At 41.7% G+C, this 20,739-nt stretch overlaps 1 protein-coding gene across 1 annotated transcript in view; it reads right to left on the bottom strand.

The window, feature by feature from the left end:
* The window catches only part of NAIF1 (nuclear apoptosis inducing factor 1), a 391,556-nt gene that overhangs the window by 307,730 nt on the left and 63,087 nt on the right, over positions 1–20,739 (bottom strand). Inside the window, exon 2 of the mRNA XM_044058689.1 lies at positions 14,587–14,646. Coding sequence (XP_043914624.1) covers positions 14,587–14,646 — 60 coding nt within the window. The remainder of the gene's footprint in view (positions 1–14,586; positions 14,647–20,739) is intronic.

Below are 20,739 nucleotides of genomic sequence, written 5' to 3'. Positions count from 1 at the left end.
CTGTTTTATTACTGCATTAAAATTACTTTAAACGTTAATTAGCCACTATTTAATTACTGCATTAAAATTATTTTAAACTCAATTTGTTCTATTGATTAATGTAACTGGCAATACGTTATCAACAGCTGTGTATTGCATCTTATTCTGGAAAGGATTGAAGTATCCATGGCAACAGATTCACATTACGACTGGAAAAAGTGCACTCTGGATTTGAAACAAACTATATACTTACTACAGTGCTGCTATATGAAAGAACATGTTGTAGTAGGTGTCACAAGCTTTCAGATTCTGCAGCTAAACATGAAAATTAAAATAGAGACAGTATATTTACTTTTCTAACTTGCAGCACTTTTTTTTAATTTGTTTGGGCAAGTGTACCATAAAATCTCTTAAAAGCTAAACAGCAGTTTCAGCCTAGCTCTAAGTATACAGTGATGGAAAGGCCTCACTCTGACTCAAATGATCCAAGTTTGATTAGCACCTCAGGCTCTGCAGGAGAAAGGTGGTGGGGGAATAAGCGCATCTGAAGTCGGCATGCCGATCCCAGGTGAAGGGTCCTGGGTTTCAGCTTGCAGTCAGGCTCTCTCAAGTGGAAACTGGGAATGTTTCCTAGTTGCGTTGAGTAAGCAGGTATCAGTAGGAGTAACACTTATAAAGTTGTGCTCTCTCTACCCCTGTTAGGACTTTTTCCATTTCCTTTCAGATCTAAAATCCTCTCTTCTCTACACACATACAAGATGCCTGCCTCTGTATTTTTCCCTCTTGAGAGAAGTGGTGATCTCACCTTTGAAAGGCTGTCATGGTGCGCCTCTCCCTAGGAAGGAGTACCCACATGTCTATCATTATGACAAGATTTCACCACTCACCTCGCAGGTAAGGGAACAAATGGATTAATTGGTATTGACTGGTGAATTTAAGAGGTGGAGGGAAGAGAGTTAAAAAACAAAAGTTGAGCATCACTTTAAGCTAATTATATTTCTTGTCGTCATTTTTAAGGATGTAATATTACAAAACTAGCTCAATCATGCCCCTTCAGTTTTTGCCTTAATTATCAAATTTTTGGTACTTACATATTATCGCAGCCACACAGCGAGCCTGGTGTAATTCACAATGTTTTCATGAAACGATTACTGCTAAACCTCAGAAGAGGTGTGTAAACTCCTAACTACTTTTCAGTGACATTGCATGTGAGGCTGGAAGAGGGAAAACGGCTTACCAACAATTTTCAACTGTCACAGAAGGTAATACTCAGTCAGGAATGACTAAGCACGGCCTTTTAGTAAAGGAAACCTTATTTCTAGCCCTACTGTTTTAATAATTCCCCCAAATCAGGCACCAAGTAGGAATGCTTGTCTCCCTAAAATATTTCAGTAGCTGCTGGTAACCAAGGAGGGACAATGGGACACAAACCACCACGAGTACTCACATGTGCAAACCCATTGTAAACACACGAGTGCTCTTTCCAAAACGAACTGTGGTTCTCAATTATACCAAAAAAAAAATGTAGCATTTAACATTAACGGTGGCCAACATCAGCAGGTCTTGCAGTTTTTGCTGCTGTGCAAGTGTGTGTCGTACAGTAGCAGATGAATGAAGGGCAAGTGTCATTGTTCCACATGCGGAGAACTTTCACTATCATACCTTGTATGCATACTTTTTACAATGCAGCAGTCTTACACAGGGAAGCAAATATGTACTTCACTTTTATAAGGGAGTCTGTGCCACAGTTCCCAAGTAACTTTGACAAAAGTATTCGGCAGGAGAAGGGCTTGCAAATTAGCCGCTTCTCCTGCTCCAAATGTGGTTGTGATAATACGTACCACATTTTTTACTGCTACATGTTTATTGAATTTTTTTTTTTTTCATTAAGCATTACTTTTGACATTAAATTTAAACTGCAAAAATGTTCTTCTTTCAATTCTTGGTAACTTCCTTCTAATTTATGATCCTTCAGTTCATCTTTGTTACTAGTGCTAGTAAGAACCCCTGTTATGCAACAAAATATACATTTTATTCTGGAAATTTGAAAGGGAACAAAAGAAGAGAAAGGAGATGCCCTAGAAATTAGCCTATCTGCATCTAACTAGTACCCCTCTTTAGTATTTAATCAAGTTAGTATAAATTTATTTCGCCTCTGGGTAAGTCACGGGAGTATATTTCTCAGGACCGTGGATCGGAAGGAGGCCATGTCCCTGGAGGCCTTGTCAACTTTGTAATAAGTGATAAAGGTACCAGGTTTTGACCAAGTGGCTGCTGCACAAATGTCATCAATGGGAAGCCTGGCAGAAAAGGCAGACGATGTAGAAACTGCTCTGGTTGAGTGAGCTTTAACCTTATGTTGCAAAGGCATATTGGCAGCTGAACAGGCAAAGGTGATACAATCAGATAACCATTTAGACAGAGTTGTTTTAGCCACTGGTCTCCCCTTCCTGGAGTCTGAAAATGAAACAAAAAGCTGGTCTGATTTTCTGAAATCTTTTGCTCTATCCAAATAAAATCTGAGCTGTCTGTGAACATCATGTTTGTGCAGCATATACTCTAAATTGTTAGAATAGTTGCGGAAGAAGACTGGCAAATCAATAACTTGGTTGAGATTAGTTTCAGTGCAAACTTTAGGCAAGAAAGAGGGGTTTGTTCTAAGTGATACTCTGTCAGCATGGAAAATAAAATAGGGAGGCTTGATGGATAATGCCTGAAGCTCTGACACTCTGCGGGCAGAAGTAATAGCTACTAGAAAAATGGACTTCCAAGAAAAAATTTGAGATCACAAGATGAAGCTAGTTCAAATGGTGGAAGAATTATGTGGGAAAGCATAAAATTTAGATTCCATGGTGAATAGGGAGATTTCACAGGTGGTCTAATATGAAATGTCCCTTTGAGAAAGGCTTTGGATAACTTGTGAGACATGATATTCAATCCTTCAAATCCAAGATGAAAATTAGAACTAGCAGCCAACTGAACCTGAACTGTTGCTGCTGCAGCTCCTTTGTTAAAAATCATAGTCAAGAACTCTAAGATGGAGGCCATAGGGGCTTGGTAAGAATCAATATTATTTTTAGAGGCCCATATAGAAAATGTTTTCCATTTGCTAAGATATAGCTTCCTAGTAGAAGACTTATGAGAAGACAAAAGGATCTGTTTTGTCTCATTGGAAAGGTTATGGAACCTGGCTATGGTGGGAACTGGAGCAGCCAAGCTGTCAGCTTCAGGGACTGCAGAGAGGGATGAAGATCCCCGACAGGTGAGTCAGAAGGTCTGGAACTGGGTCCAGAATCCAAGGATCCTCCAAAAGATGAAGTCAAAGGAAGGGGAACCAAATCTGATGAGGCCAATGAGGGGCTATTAGAATGATGGTCCTTCCCAGGGTTTTTGCTTTCTGTAGAACCTTGGGTATTAATGGGATTGGTGGAAATGCATAGAGGAGACTCGGAGACCAATCGTGAACGAGTGCGTCCCTTGGAGCTTCTCCCGGAGGTGGAATCAGGGCAAAGTAGCTTCTGCATTTCGTGTTCATGTGACTGGCAAAAAGATCGCAGCAAGGCTGGCCCCATCTGCAGTTGGGACCACTCGTGGGGCAACAAGATTGCCCTGCTCAGTTCATCTGCTATCATGTTGGATCTCCCCAGGATGTGCATTGCCAACAGAAAGCACTGGGTGGAAACAGCCCACTGCCAAACTCTGAGAGCCTCGCGACAAAGAGGGCAAGACCTGGTTCCTCCTTGTTTGTTCAAATACCAGACCACCGACATGTTGTCTGTCTGAATCACAAATGTACCCAGAGGAAGAGAGTCCTGAAAGTACTGCAATGCCGAAAGTACTGCTCTCATCTCCAGAACAGTGATATGCGGATGTGCCTCTTGATTGGTCCATGTGCCTTGGGCAGTCTTGACCTGAAAATGCCCCCCCCCCCATCCTATCAGGGAAGCATCTGTGGTCACTGCGGCCACTGGAGGGGGTAGCACAAATGGGCGTCCTATCATGACATAAAGTGAGGTCAACCACCACTGAAGGTCTTTTATACAAGAATTTGTGATCATTATAGTGTGAGGCATGGGGAGCTCTTGGTAAGACCATTGAGTGAACAACAGCCATTGTAGTATCCTCATGTGCATATGAGCTAGTGGTATGGCTAGAATTGCTGCTGCCATCATGCCTAATAATTTCAGAACTTCCGATGCTGGTGCTCTGTCTTTTGATATCAGGATGCTGACGTGCTGACAAAGAAGAGAGACTCTTTCTATTGTAAGCCTTAGTGTGGTGGTGGTGGTGGTGTCCAACTCTGCCCCGATAAAAACGATATGCTGCGATGGCGACAAGGCAGATTTTTCTGAGTTAATTGTAATGCCCAAATGATTGCAGAGTGACAGAGTGGACTCTGTGGCCTGAATGATGCCTGGTGGTGGCAGTAAGGAGCCAATTGTCTAGGTACAGAAAAACTTGGAATCCTAGACACCTCAGGTGAGCCATGACCACTGTCATGCATTTAGTGAGCACTCTGGGGGCTGTAGTGAGACCAAAGGGCAGGGTTCGAAACTGGTAATGATTGGCTCCCAGCCGGAAGCACAGGTGATCCCTGGATGGTCTGGCCATTTTTATGTGATAGTATGCATCCTTGAGATCTATCAAGCACATCCAATTGTCTTTCCCTATGAAGGGAAGTATAGATTGAAGCATGACCATCCAAAACTTCTCTTTCTTTATGTATTGGTTCAGTCTGCTGAGGTCCAATATGGGTCTCCAGTCCCTCATCTTCTTTGAAACCAAAAAGAATCTTGAGTAAGTTCCGGATCCTGTCTGGTCTGCTGGGACTGGTTGGATGACTCTTCCTTAGCAACATTTGGACCTCTATTGTTGCCTGATCCCTGTAACTGGGTGGGACGTCCGGGATTTTTCTTATGACTGGGGGGGTTTGTGGTGAATGGAATGAAGTACCCTCTGGAAATGATACTTTGTACCCAGCTGTCTTTGTTATTTTGAGCCAGGCATCTGGGTACAAAGATAAGCGACCCCCGACTGCCTCCAGAGCAGGACAGTTGGGCCTCCTCTCAGGAGCACTTGTAGGGCTTCCCAGAGAAGTGATCTCTGTCACCCTGGTGTTGCGGACCCCCTCTGCCGTGAGGGTGGCGTCTTCCATTATTGCCCCCTCCTCTGCCCCTGGAGGGGGGGGTTCACCACATGTGTCCTGAAAGGCTCCTTGGGCTTTTCGGAACCACATTTTTCCTCCCCTTTGACCTTTAAGGTAAGGTCGGGTAGGGGTGGAAAAATGGACACCGATGGCAGACAGAGTCCTTCCGTCCTGTTCACACCTGGTTAAGGTTTCCTTCACTTTAGGCCTGAAAAGGGATGAGCCATCAAAGGGAGTGTTCATGAAGGATGACTTGAAGGGCGCCGTGAACGAACACAAGTGCATCGAGGAATGTCTCCTAATAGCAACTCCTGTACCCGCTGCCCTACTCATTCCATCAGCTGCATAAAACATGAGATGCATGGAGGAGCTGACAATAGAATTTAGGGTAGCAAGCTGGGTAGCAACTTTGTCGGAAGCTCCTGCAGCTACTGTACCCTGAAGAATATCTCCTAACTCCTTAAGGAGATCTCTTTGTAACCTAGTAAAATGGGTTAAATAGTTCAGCGAACGGAGAGCAAAGGTCGCTGAACTAAACATGTGCTTCCCATATCTATCCATAATCCTGGAGTCTCTGTTAGGAGGATGGATAGACGAGAAAGTCTCAGACATTTCCTTTCTGGTGGCTGCTGCCACCATCATGGCATCAACTGGAACACCTCGTTTTGTCAAGGGGTGCAGAAATTAATTTATTAGGCCTCTTATGGACAGGCTCCATAGTATCTGGAGACTCCCATGCCCTTCGTGAGACCAGCTGCATCAGCTCATCGAAGGGCAGAGACACCCAAGAGGTGGAGGGCTAAGACCCAAAAGCCTTCAGGAGAACTGACTCATCCTCAGTCGGGCTTTTGGACTGCCAGTCACCCCTCTGCCGAAGGATCTCACGTATCTCAGCGAAGGAGATATCCTCAGGGGGGACCGTGGGGACCCTTCTCACTCATCTACGTCAGTATCCAATGTTAGGGACTCCTGTGGGGAGTCTAGGTGTTTCCCCTTACACAATCTCTTCCTGGGAACCTCATCAGTGGGAACTTCTGGTGAGGTCTCGGAAGAGCAGGGCCCACCCAATGGGGCTTTCTGAGGCTCTGGGTCTCTACGCTTGGTCAGGATGTGCAAGGCAGAAGCAGGCACAGGCACTTTTGGGGCAAGAGGAAGGCAGACCCGAGGTTGTGGATGTCCTAGGAGACATGACTCTCCTCATAGCATCAAAGGCACCTCTGCTCCACTGCAAGGGAGCCGACGGATCCGAAGAAACCGTCGACACCCCCGGCACTGGGACAGTGGGCTACGAGCCCAAGGTAGGAGCTGAGCTCATACAAGCCGAGGCCCCGAGAGGCAAAGTCGGAATAGACAAGTCGGTCCGACTGTCCTCCCCGGACCCGACCAGAGAGTGTCGGCTGCTAGAGTCCCCGATTGGCACTGAGGATGTCAGAGGACATGGAGCCGAAGACACTGGAGCAGGCATCGGCTCTAAGGGTTCCACTAACATCAGGTCTGCCTCCACTGGCTCTGAAGGACCAGCATGGCTTGGAGGAGGAATAGTTAGAGTCAGTTAGGAATAGCAAGGGTCTTCGGCTCAGAAGCCATTTGGGCTGAAGCCGATAACATTTTTGCTAATGCCGGTGCCAGTAATAGATTCTGTACCACACAATGCACATCCAGATCCGACAGGCTTATAGATGATCGAGAGGAGCATGCCGAAGGTGGTACCAACTGGAGAAGTGGACTCTTCCGCGCTTCGGATACCGGTTCCAAGACTGGGGACCAGCTCCGAAAGGTAAAGACTGTCAGCTCCGATGGCAGTGGAGCCGAAGTCGAACACTTTTTTGATTTTGAGTCCGATGTCTTGGAAGACTTTAAGGACTTGCTGGATCCATCTTTGTCGCTCAGAGCTTCCTGAAATGAAGGCTTCAACAAGCCTCTATTGATTAGTTTCCTCTTCCTTTCCTGCAGGACCCTAGAGGAAAAGGAATAACAAATGGCATAACTGTCTTACAAATGCAGAGCCCCTAGACAGTAAACACAATTAACGTGGCTGTCTGTAACAGACATCTTTTGTCCACACTTTGGGCATTTTTTAAAGCCAGACATAGGGTGCTTATCTTGGTCAGCCATAGTAATGTTAGAAAAATTACTGTTGCCCCAAAAAACTACAACAGTAATTATTCACAGAAGCCTGAAATAAATATAATAAATAAATTTCCACACAAGCCTTAAACAAAAGCAGGCTAAATCACACACACACAGTAGTACAAGTATAAATTCCAAGCAGACTATGCAAAAAGAAGGAGATAGCTGCTAAGAAACAACAACCTTATGTAAATTATGTAAGGTTTACTGTAAACTTCACAGTAATAAATATCTATAAAAAAGCAGAAGGCTAGACAGACCACACAGCAAATGACTATAACTATCTAAGAAATTGTGACAAAAGGTCACTGAATAAGACACTGCAAGTTGAGAAACAAAAAATAACTTTTATCTAAATTATCTAAGGCTTACTGTACTAAGCCTTATTTATAAAAAAGCAGAAGGCTAGACAGACCACACCAAGTAGAAAGACAACTAATAAACTAGGCCTAAAAGAGGCCAACTAGAAATTTATAAAAGCACACTAAATGGTAAGGGAAAACACACTGAAAAGCTATAAGAGCTTTATCAACAATCCTAAACTATCTAACTAGCAAAATGTTTTAATAAGAAAGTAATGAAAAACAGCTTAGCTGGCCCGAGCTAAATCAGAACCTCCGATCTGTTGCAGTGGCAAACTAGATCTGAGGTAATTCTAGGTGCATCATGGGGTAGGGATTTGGCCTCGAGTTATTTGAAGACTTCAAGCTTTGCAACTAGCCATATCGGAGCCAAGGGATTGGCTTTGAACCCATCAGTAAAGAATGAACGGCGAGATTGAACAACTTCACATCTCCTATTTGCTCACTATCTTAAGTGAAACTACTTTGCTGTAGCACATGGTTACTTGCTCCTTTTTTAACATTTATAGAATTAAGTTACATTTTTATATGCTAGTTCTTATCTTCTGTACTTCATTTCATATGCATGATTTGCAAAGCATGGTTAGCAGCTGTTGCACAATAGAATTTGTGTGGCTTGTTTGGAGCACTGTTCCACAGCCACGCTACAAACTCTGAATACGGGTAAGTGGATTTGCGTGGAATTTTGCATGGAAACTTTTAGGAAAGGAGCACAGGCTAAGGAGAATGGAGAACTTTGGGGGCAACACAGTAACAGTTTCAGTACAGAACTGGAAAAAAAAAACCCTCAGTTGTTAGTACTGCTGTTACACGCTGCTGGATTTTCCTGTTAGCTTTGCAGGTGGCTGCCTTTTGTGCAGCTTTTGCATGCCCTCCTTGTGTTCACTTGGGTTTTTGCTGTATGCACCGACTTCTCTCTCCATCCCAAAGACATCCAGTAGGTGAACTGGTAAGCTCCCAAACTGCCTGTTGTAGGTGTGATATATGTTTGTGTGTGTGTGTGTGTGGGGGGGGGGGGGGGGGCACCCTGTGATGGACTGATACCCAGTCCAGGTTTATTGTCTCTGCCTTGCACCCACTGAGTGCCATGACAGACTCCAGCTCTCTATAACCCTAAACTGGATTAAGTGGATAACTAGGGAATGAATGAACGATGAATGACTAGTTACATCCCTGACAGATTTTAAAAATGACAGTACACAAACTTCAACAATGAACCGAGAAGAATATTTAGCATTTATTATTTATTTATTTATTAACATTTGATTACCAGAAAAGTCCAACTGGGAAGGAACCCATTTTCAGGAGAGGCCTGGGGGAGAAAAGCTCCAAAGTAGAATAAAACATTTAAGAACAATAGTTTTATAATCTTCAAAATAATAAAAAAAAATCTACAGTTTAAATAATTATACCAAGTTAGATAAAATTGAAAGCACTGGTTAAGACTAGACACAAGTTATGTGACAATGATTTAATAGTTAGAGAAATGTTAGCCAGTTTATAGAGAAATTCAAGGTAAGTTAGTATAATACAAACAGGAATTGCAATACAGATCGAGAGAAAAGCAGACTTATGGTACATTTAGAGAGAAACCCAGGGCAGAGAAATTGATAGAAGTAAGGAAGTGAGTGAAGAACTGACAATAAGAAGGTGCAAGGAATGAATAAGTACTTGTTCACATTTAGGTATATAATTTATCTTAGTGCTGAGCAAGAAAAGAGCCAGCTTTTGGCTAGAAAGTCTTTCAGAATTGTTTTGAAGGATGGGAGGGGGGATATTCACTTGATAGATACAGGTAAGAGGTTACGGGCCTTACAAACACGATACCAGTATAGACAATGTCCAGCAGATTTGTGAACAGAAAGGACTTTTGGTCCCTGGCTCATAAAGACCAACTGGAAACATAGTTGTGTATATTATTATTTAGTGTTAGATATGCAGAAAGATGCTGGGTAATTTAATAGGTGGTAAGAAGCTGTGTATGTGTAAGTTGATGGGGGAGTTCTAACCTATTTAGGCTTTTTCATGCTATACAGTGGTGGGTTTTGAAAGGAGTATTTATTGCAAATTTAGCAATATAGTCGCAGTGGTGCAGCGGTTAGCATTGTTGCCTCACAGCAAGAGGTTCTCGCATTCTATTCTCGACTGGACTGCCTTCTGTGTGGAGTCTGCATGTCCTCTCCACGGTCGAGTGACGTTTAAAGACATGCAGGTAGGTGTGTGCGTGAATGGGTGTGCCTTCTTTGAAGGTTGGGAGTTGGGTTGGCAACTCGGCACCATAAAAAATCCACTGCCAATCATTAGTGGACTGGAGTTCCGCTGTGGCGACCCACTATTCCCAGCTCCAAAAAGTTTACTCTTCAATTTTTCCCTTGGAACTAGACAAACTTTCAACTTAAGCACTCAAACCATTCACTTCAAAGCCGGGCACTTGCTCAAAGCTCATAGCAAGCACTAGTATGGAGAAAATCGATATATGTGCAGTAACAGAAACCTGGTTTAAGGCTCCAGGAGCACCCCAGCACTTCTAGGCTACAACTTATTCCATACATTTCAGCTACAAAACCTGGACCAAAATACAAAAGGTGGGGGCATATCCGTATTCATCAAGGATACCCACACCTCCAGGTTAGTGGCGCAGCACAATGCTTCAGAGATCATCCACATGCAACTAACAACGGGCAAAGCTGCAATTCAAACTGCAGCTTGCTACAGATCACCCATGTCCCAGGACCCTCATTCCGCATTTCTGGAAACTCTGGGTAACATAGAGGTCCTACCAAACATCCTGATATTGGGTGATTTCAATTACCCAAACATTAAATGGAAGAACTACTCAAGTACTAACTCCCTTGCCCAACATTTTCTAGAATTTATAAACTCAAACGCCCTGGATCAACTGGTCAACACCCCCACCAGAGGTGGCAACATATTGGACCTGGTCATCACCAACATGAGCGACCGGTGTTCCACACCGGAGGTCAACCCCTCGCTGGTTAGATCAGACCATAAACTAATCACTCTGGATATTCACATTCCGCCCTCACCCCCAGTCAAAGAAACCACAGTGAAAAACTTTTCAAAAGCAAACTTCACATTACTTAAGACAGAAGTGGAAAGTTTCAAAGCACCCATGCTAAAGGATAACACTGCCCAAGCTGCAAAATCCTTTACTAATGCACTCTATGGACACCTACAAGAATGCATGGATCAGGCTATCCCTAGCAAAACCAAGACTCACTCCTCCAAGAAAAGGAAACCAGTCTGGTGGACCCCTGCCGTAAACAAGCTATACAATAGAAGTAGGAAACTAGTACAGAAAAAGAGTAAAATTCCAAGAAGGTAAGACATCCCTGATCAGTATCAGCAAGAAACTATGATCCCTCATAAAATCATCCAAGGCTAGCTTCGAAAGAAAAATTGCCAAGGACTCCAAAGATAACCACAAGGCTTTCTTTAGCTATGTCAAGAATCTAAGTGGCAATTCTCAGATCTGCTCGAAGTTAGTGCAAAATGGCACAAAATACTCTGAACCGACCGATATTGCCAACATCCTGGAAGACAGGTTCAGTGCAAACGTCACCTCCCTCTCACCCCCAAAAGGGCTCATAATCATACCAGAAGAATTTAGTGCCTCTGAAATCACAGACACTCAGGTTAAAACAGCCCTCTCCAAAGCCAAAAACACAGCATCAATGGGACTGGACAGTGTCCCAGGCTACATCCTACACAAGCTCAAAGATGAACTAACCCCTCACCTAAACACACTGTTCAAACTCAGCCTCTCCACAGGCTATGTCCCCATAGAGTGGAGGACAGCAACGGTTATTCTGCTCCACAAAAGTGGAGCCACAACAGACCCCGGGAACTATTGCCCTATAAGCCTGACTAGCTTGGTCTGCAAGGCCATGGAGAGCATCATCATGGATCTCATTAACAGAGACATTGGGAACCTCCAACACTGGACCCTACCCAGTTCAGCTTTGTTAAGGGCAGATCATGCCTCCTAAACCTGGTGGACTTCTTTGAGACAGTTACCAAGGCTATAGACGAGGGAAAGGTGGTCCACACAGCCTACCTAGACTTCGCAAAGGCCTTCAACACCATTCCCCATTCTGGTATTATAGACAAGCTCACCAGCCTGAACATAAACCCCTACATTATGAGATGGGTTGCCAACTGGCTCATGGACAGAACACACAGGGTAACAGTTGTGGGAGCTAGGTCTGACTCTAAACCGGTTACAAGTGGCATTCCCCAGGGCTCAGTCCTAGGACCCCTCCTGTTCGGCATATACTTCTCAGAGGTACAGGCTAGCACAGGAGGTCTATGGCTGACTAAGTTCGCAGATGACTGCAAACTAGGGGATATAATTGACTCTCCGGCTGACACAGACATCCTCCAAAAGGGTCTCACTGACACAGATACCTAGTGTCAAAACCATGGCGTCAAGTTAAATGCCAAAATGTGCATAGTCATCCCCTTTGGAAAAAACAAAGTACCCACAAACTATCACATAGGTGGTAGCCATCTAAATATGGAAGATGTAATAAGGGATCTGGGGACCCAAGTAGATAGTAATCTCTCCTTTGATAATCACATTGCCAAAGTGGTTAGAAAATCCTTCTATGTGGCCCACCTAATCACAAAAGGGTTTGCATCCAGATCAAAAGAGGTCATTGTGCCCCTACACATCACTCATCAGACCCATCATAGAGTACAACGCCCCAATTGGGATGTACCTTACAAGACACCTTCAACAGCTGGAAAGACCACAGAAGTACCTCACCAAGAGGACCACTGGCCTCAAACAGATGCCCTATGCAGCTCGACTTAAGAAACTCCAGCTGTACTCGGTTGCATACCGCCTACTCAGAGGTGATCTATGCCTGACATACAAGGCCATGTCCAACCCAGAATTGATGGACATGCTCCACCTAAAGAACACCATATCCCCTCGAGCCACATGCTCTAGGGATCTAAAGCTCACTACAACAATAAATAGGACGTGCTGGAGGGATAGATTCTTGTCCCAGAGACTTCCCATGCTCTGGAACAAGATTCCAATCTACATTAGGCAGAGCTCCTCGCTAACACTCTACAACAGAAACCTTGACGAGTGGATGGGAAATAGAAAGTTTACCCCGGGGATCACTTCAATGGCTCTGCTGGACAGAGGCACAAGGAACTAGTCTAAGGGGGCAGCGAAAGCCAACACAATTCCGGCTAGGCTTATAAATGCCTTCGGGCAGATAGCCTTGTACCTACCTATGAACCTAACGGGGAAAAGTCGAAAGACATTAGTATTACAGCATTGTTCAAGTTTTGATTTTTGTGATGCCTGGAAGTTAATAAGGTTGGGAGTGCCATAAAGAAGTATGGGGAAGAGACTAAATAGCAACAAGTGTAGTTGTAGTTGCATTGATGAGTAAGTTTTTGGCTCTGCAAAGCATCCCTAGCATTTCTTATGCAATTTTGTATATGCAGGTCGAATTTAAGACCATCATCCACTATTGTCCCTAATAACTTGCTAAGAGAAGTTACTTCACTGGTTAATTATCAATACAGAGGACTTCAAATTTTGTTTTTTTTTTTCATGAGAGAGGGATTTTAGTTTTTTTTTTAGGGTTGAGCATGAGTTGCGAGTTACAATGCCATATTTCAGTGACTGTTAAAGTTACAGTTGCATAAATCCATGAACATAAAAGATCTAAGGCTTTAAAGATAAAAGCCGTGCATCATTTTCTCGCTCTTCCCTTTTGTTGATCTTTGAACATTAAAATAAATAAAAATTACCTTATAAACCACCGTTTACTGTTGATTATTCTACATTTCCATTTCATGTTTCCAGTTTCAAATATATTTGATAAACTATTCTTCAGATTACATTTACAGAAGAGAAAATGTCAAGTGCATATTCTGGATTAAAACAACTAAGTCTGCTTCTCGCTCCCCCCTCCACAACATCCTCACCCAAACTTATCCTATGAGTGCCTCTCGAAAATAAGCACATCTTCGGTTTCTGAATGAAAACAAAAAAATGAGAAGTGCTAATGTATTTGTCTTCCATGTACAGCAATGATGGTAAAAATTGCTGTCATAACTTAACTACTTATAGGCTCATAAGTATTTACTAGGCTATTGAGCTTTCAGGATTGCAAGAAACCTGGTCTTAAACTACCATGGTGGTAGGTTTTAATCCTTATATTTTGTATAGAAATAACCCAGAAAGGGGCCAGACAAGTGTATATAGGGACATTCACATGCGTCTCTTATCCATGAGGGGGACAGGGGTGATAAACTGATCCATTCATCCGAATTGCATTTGAAAAGAGAAACAAGTTCCTTTTCAACTGACCAACAACTTTTTTCTTTGAATATGTTGTCCAACAAGTCACTGAAAATAGTGCTGTAACAGTGTGAAAAATATATATGCATCACTCTGCTTGTCAAATCACTGAGAAATAAACAAATAAAAATACCAATATGGCTAAACTGATCACAGCTTCATATTCTGTTTATGGCTATGTATCTGCTCCAAATTAGTCTGTACTTCAACAGCATGTTAGTGATGTAGGTGATTATGAACCTCAAAGTTTACAAATGAAGAACATAATATTATACTATCAACATGTAAACTGTCTATGTCTTCAGAATAATTCATGTATTTTTTGTAGAGTTCTAGTTTACTTTCAATTTATGTAATATATTCTTTCGATACTGATATGCATATTATCCTTAGCAATTCAAAGGAACCTATCAGTAAGTCTAAAAAAAGTCAAAATATTTATCAGTAACAGAACGCTTCCATATAGCTGTTACGCCTTAAAAATTACAGGTTGAAGAATGCCTATTAATGGACTAGGTGGCATGTCAGTCCCCAAATCTGAAAGTTGTGAGTTCATTACTTACACAAGACAGTCTCACTTTAAAAATGTAAAAGTTCTCCAAGAAGGCTTACAAACATACCTGTTGCTGCAGTAATGACCTCGCCTTTAACATCAATAAAGGTAGCAGTATCCTGAGACTCTGCAAAAAGAACATAGATTACAATTACAAAATGTCAGATCATAAAAAAGAATGCCATCAATGGCATACAGAATTTTAAACTTTCGCATACGTGTTACCTGCCATACTGAGAAAAAAAAACAAACATTCTGTAGCCCATCTAATTCTAAAGAGCACGCCTAGTCACTCCAAGAAGATTACTGCACCACCTTAATCAAACCCATTAGTGACTACAATGTTGTATTCAAACCAGCCAGAAGAAGCAACTTGAAAAGATAAAAAGTATTCTTTACTAGAAAAATCACAGGGTAAGAAAACAAAATGCCAACAGGTTTACATAGGATTTGCTTAACGGCAGAAAAAGGCAATAAGCCTATCTGGTCTGCCCATCGAAGTGCATTTAATATTCTAACTCCCCTCTGTCCCCACCTCTTCCTCCTTACCCATTTTCACTTGTCCCATGGCCTCCTGAGAGATTCCCTTTCCACTTTAGAAAGAAAGAGGCAATATTTTCCACAGTCACCATACCTGTTTTGTAGGGTTCTCAATCAGTTGTTATGACCCCCTGACAGCATCTCTAACAACGAAATACATATTGAAGCCACCATCACCTCAAATTAGTCTTCTGTCTTTTCCAAGGGCTAATAATATTCCAACCATAAATGTCCTTCCCCTTCTCCTTGGAATACATTTTATGTTTCCGAGCAGTAAAGCTAGACACCAGTGAGGAAACTTGCAGAGTAATGGGGTAGTTCTCCAAAAGGTTCCTTATTATACTCCAAATGTCTTAGGATGGCAGATTTGTCAGACCCACAACTACAACTTGTCTTTCACTTCTGCTATTGTCTCCCTTCAAGTTGAAAACACTTTAATATTAATTTCCCCTGCCCAAAGCTTCCTCACCCATGCCCACAAGATTTTTCCCCAATACAAGTCTTTGCTCTCTAAAATATTCAAGAAAATTGTACATAATCAGGTTTTTGAACTTCTCAGCAAGTATAACTTAGTATAACAGGAACAACATGGTTAAGGAAAAAGTGGGACACTTATCTTTGTGGTCTTCTGAAACTTGGAGAAAAGTATTCTTACTGGTGCCTTATTTGTTGACACGATCAGTCGATCATTGCAGACTGATGGACAAGGTCATGGTGTAAGGATTTGGTGAAGGGCTGACAAAACTACCTCTCTTAAAGGCAGTTTAGACTCCACTCAGGTACACACAGGTGTCATTCCATAAGCTGTTTCTTGGTTGCACGTCTTCCTCAGTGAGGCATTTAAGAGGACTGGATTTTTCATCTCCACTGACCCTCTTTCTCGAGGGAGTTCCTTCCACAAAGCTCTGTCCCTCTACCTCTCCTATTTACCACCTTCCTTAACAAATGTCTCAATGATCATCCTCATCTACAACTTGTACTGCATGCATGGCATATTCATACTTGCATCAGGTCTCTCACACTCCATCAGATATGACCAACTTGAAAATTACTTCCATATTCTAACAAAATATATTAAGAATAACAAACAGTTACAACTAAATCCATGTTATTTAAAACATCCAGCACTTAAGATGCCAAAAACTTTATGTACCAAATGAAACCACTGCTTCATTCATATACCTATGTATCTGATTTGACCAAACCCTGGACTTCAAGTTCCAACTCCTTATTGAGAAAATCTGAAGGCAAGTCAATAATCTCCTTTTCTAGTCTTGAAAGATCTAATCATTTTTACCTTTGTCGTGAGGTTTGCTTTAGCTAAGGGAATCCTTTCTTCTCAACTTGAGTATGGCCTCCATGTAGCAGCAGCAGCTGCTTCAGTCCAGAATAATAGAAAAAAATTAAGCTCTTTAAAGCATTTCCAACAAAAGTATGTTGATCACTTCTGTGTCTCTGCTGGACAGTGGCACAGGAAAATAACTTTCTTGGGTGGAGTAAGCTATGGAACCTTGCTGGCTAGGCTTACGTAGGCCCTTGGGCCGATAGCCTAGTACCTACCTATGAGCCTATGAACCACACATTCCAGCAGACCATGTAATTTTACAGGGCAATATATATAGCAACTGTCATTATTTTCTGTTTTTGTAGGTTACTTTGAGGTGTGAACACCTGGTGTAGAAGACAATGACTGATCCATCTCTAGGTGAAGTCACTGACTGGAACACACCTGTGGGGGAGCCAGTACCATTCTGAAGAATTTCATAATGAAAATAAACATCAACAGTTAAAAAAATACACGTTGCCCTAAAATACTACTGAATAAGCTTTCCTGTACAATCAGAATAAGTCATTTTTCAACTCCCTTAACAAATAATCTTGATAGATATATGGGAAGTAGAACATAGCAACATGCTGTTATGCCAATCTAATTGCCTAAAGGCCAGCAGGTCTTAAGCTTGGCAATCAAACCAATGCATTTATGAACACAGAAAAATCTAATGTAATGGCATTACATCCAGACTTCTTTGATAACGCATTAAAATTCCACAGGCAGGGACTAAAGGTGGAGATGTGTTGATTTCTTTCAAAAATAAATATACGTCAAGGCTGGTCAAACAAGATGCACTTGAGCTTCGCCACATTCAAATCACCATAGACAAAAATACCATACCACTTCCTTACAAGCTATATGCCCCCTTCTATGATCAAGGAAACCCATAACACACATTTAAGCTTACTGGAAACACTCGCCATTCAACCCCAATACCAAATTCATGGATGACTAACTGGAAATCCTATACAAATGTGCAGGCACAGATATTTCTAGAGTTTGTAAACTAAAACCTCTACCAGAACAGTTATTTCACTTAGGATTCCCCTATCCCTGTATCTTTGCCTATACCCTGATATCAATCACTGATAGGAATGCAGCCTGGAGTCCGAATGTCTTTTTGGCCTCTTCCTACTCTATTACCTTTCCCTCTCTAGTTATCTATTCCCAATACCTTGGTTAATTTGCAAGTTTTTTACAGTAAATTCCAGACCCCCTCTTGCCTATTCTTTGAACCCCTAATTACAGTCAACCCTACTGGCAGAATCTCCTGTCTCCATCCTTGTGTTGGCTTAGTTCTTATAATACTTTCTGCCACTCTATATTATATTCTGTATGGCTGTTATTCTCCTTAAGGATCTACATCTAAACTCCCACTCTCTCTTTGTTTCTTGAATTTCCCCTTGATTCATCATCATCCATTTCCACTTTGAATTATAGCTTTCTGCTTGTGTTATGTATATGAGCCATAACTGTTGTAGCTCTAAAATATTCCTTCAAAATCAGGTCATCCTAAACCACCCTGTCCTATTGGAAAGATCAACTTATCCCATTTAATTCTTGCCCTCTTCTCCTCCCAGATAAAACCCTTCAACTCTTAGTTAATTACTGTCTACAACATCTCCTCTGGTTGATAAAAAATGCCTGACAAGTATATAAAACTAAAGGGACTAAAAACATTTTAATTGCTTTCATTTTTTTATCCATATCCATAAACAAGAGCTTCCAATTTCTCATTTTTTGCATCATCTTTTATTTAGCCTCGTCCCACATATCCTTAGCTGTCATAACAGAATCCTTTTTAACCCAAGTCGCCATAAATATGGGTATTGCTGAACCAATTCATGTTTAGGTACATAGTTTACAGCTACAACCCTTGTTTTGTCTTCATTAATTTTATATCCCAAAAAGACTTGAAACTGTCCCTGACTGTTCTACAACACTGATATGTCCTCTTCCAGGTTTATCAGGTACAAAATAATATCATCTGCAACTCTTCTTGCTCACCATATCAATTATACCCTTGAATTTCTGAGTCCCTTATTTTCTTTGCCAATAGTGCAAATAACAAAGGGGAAAGTGAACATCCCTGCCTGTTTTCTCTGTTCAGACACAACTTATCAGAAAGGAACCCTCACACTTTGATTTTTGCCTCTGATACCTCATATATCCCATCAATTAACCTTATTATTGTGACAGGAGATGTAAATGCTTCCACTGCCCTACTCATAAAACCACAGTTTACTCTGTCAAATACTTTCTCTGCATCAAAACCCACCAAAAGCAGAGATATTTTCTTACATTCTACTTCCCTCTGGATCATCATTGTTCTAATAATGTTGTCAAATGTTTGTCTCCCTTCCACAAAACCACACTGATCTATATCTAGCAATCTTGGGAATACCTTTGCCATTCTTTTAGCTATTATAGACATGAATACTTTACAATCATGATTTAAAATTGAAATGGGCCTATATGAAGCTGGGTCAGATGGGTCTTTATTGTCTTTAGGTATTACAGCCAACACCGCTTACTTCCAGGATATTGGTACTTCCCCTCCTTTTAAAATACTTTTAAACAAAACCTTCCAGATTTTATTGCTTTTGTAATGATATGAGGTAGCACCATCTCAGCCATGGAGAGTAGGGCATTGCATGTGTAACATATGTCAGCATAGCTAACTAGAGTTTTGTAAAGCATTTTACATCATTTGACTATCACACTGATTTGTACAGATGCTTGTGTTAAAAATGCATCAACAGTGGGTCTTGCTGAACAGAAAAAAAGAGATATACATGTATGCCAGACAGTATTATTACAACTGACTACAAGTATATGTTTTAATAGAGAATTCTGGAGGGGGTGGTGAAGGTTTTTTAGGTTGTTTTGTAGCTTTCGGATGCTGCAAAAGATCTTAGCAAAGCTCTGGGCGTGTACTGTAGCACAGTCAGGTGACCAGATATGATTTCATTCTATAACCAGCACTGAAATTATTTTTTAGACATTAGTGAGAGATATGATGGAACTCTCGGAGCACCCCTTTGTCTTCTGGAACCTGACAGGAAAGATCTCTTACAGATATCTCACACAACTGCATACCTCATCTTGCCTTGCTATAGTAAGCAACTCGCGTACTATATCAAAGCAAGGTGAGGAGTATTAACTTAATTAGGGAACAGTAATTCTTTAGTCAGTCAGGAAAATATGAGATTAGTTAAGTAATGTTTTTCTGCATCTGTGTGAATCTATCCAACTGTGTTATTTTTTTTACATCTCCTGTGATTGAAACTCTGATGTTTATTGTAAAAAGAAGTTATGTACTCACCATAACGTTCCATCTGAGTAGTTACATTTAACTTTTCTGTAACCTGTGGGTATTCGGATCCTATCGGATCCGAGCCGGCAACTTTTCAAGCATCTGCTCTGAGCTCTAAGCCCCCCCTTACCCATAACCCATCACCATCTCCTACCTTCCCTCAGATCGAGTTTGCCACTACTCCAACTAATCAGCAACTCAACTGTACAATAAACCATAAGCAGGTTCAGGGGAAGGAGGGTGAGACAGCAGCAGAAAAATTAAGTGTAACTACTCAGATGGAACGTTATGGTGAGTACGTAACTTCTTTATCTGAAGTAGTTAACTTCATTTTATCTGCAACCTGTGAGACAGATTCCCCAGCTACTCAAACTCCTGGGAGGCCCTCATGGAAGGATATTCCTGAGCACCGCAGAGCCGAAGGATGCTCTCCCCCTGGAGATCAAATCCAACTTATAATGAGAAATGAAGGTATGTGACCTTGCCCAAGTTGCTGCAGCACAAATGTCATCCAGTGAAATCCTAGACGAAAAGGCAGCAGAAGTCGCCATAGATCTGGTAGAATGAGCTTTAACAGGACCAGGCAGGGACAGACCTTTGTCTTTATAAATTTGCAAAATACATTGTGTAATCCATCTAGCTAAGGAAACCTTGGAGATGGCTTTACCCAGAAAGGGTTTAGAAAAGGGTACAGATAACTGGTCAGACTTACGGAAGGGCTTTGTTCTGTGTAAATAAAAATGAAGTTGTGTATGAACATCTAGCAAATGCAGTTTATATTCACCCTTGTTCTGAAAATTTGAAAAGAAAACAGGCAGGTTAATTGTTTGATTAATGTTTGATTCAGAAGCCACTTTTGGCAAGAAAGAAGGGTTTGTGCAGAAAGAAACCCTGTCCTTATGGAAGATCAAGTAAGGGGGCACGGCAGACAAAGCTTGAATCTCAGAAACCCTCCTAGCCGATGTAATGGCCACTAGGAAGGCTGTCTTCCAGGATAAAAACTTCAAATCTACTGATGCTGCAGGTTCAAA

This window comes from Protopterus annectens, chromosome 16.part0 (genome assembly GCF_019279795.1).
Source record: "Protopterus annectens isolate FY-2018-M chromosome 16.part0, PAN1.0, whole genome shotgun sequence".
NCBI lineage: Eukaryota > Metazoa > Chordata > Ceratodontiformes > Protopteridae > Protopterus > Protopterus annectens.
This window is presented reverse-complemented; position numbering and strand designations above follow the sequence as displayed.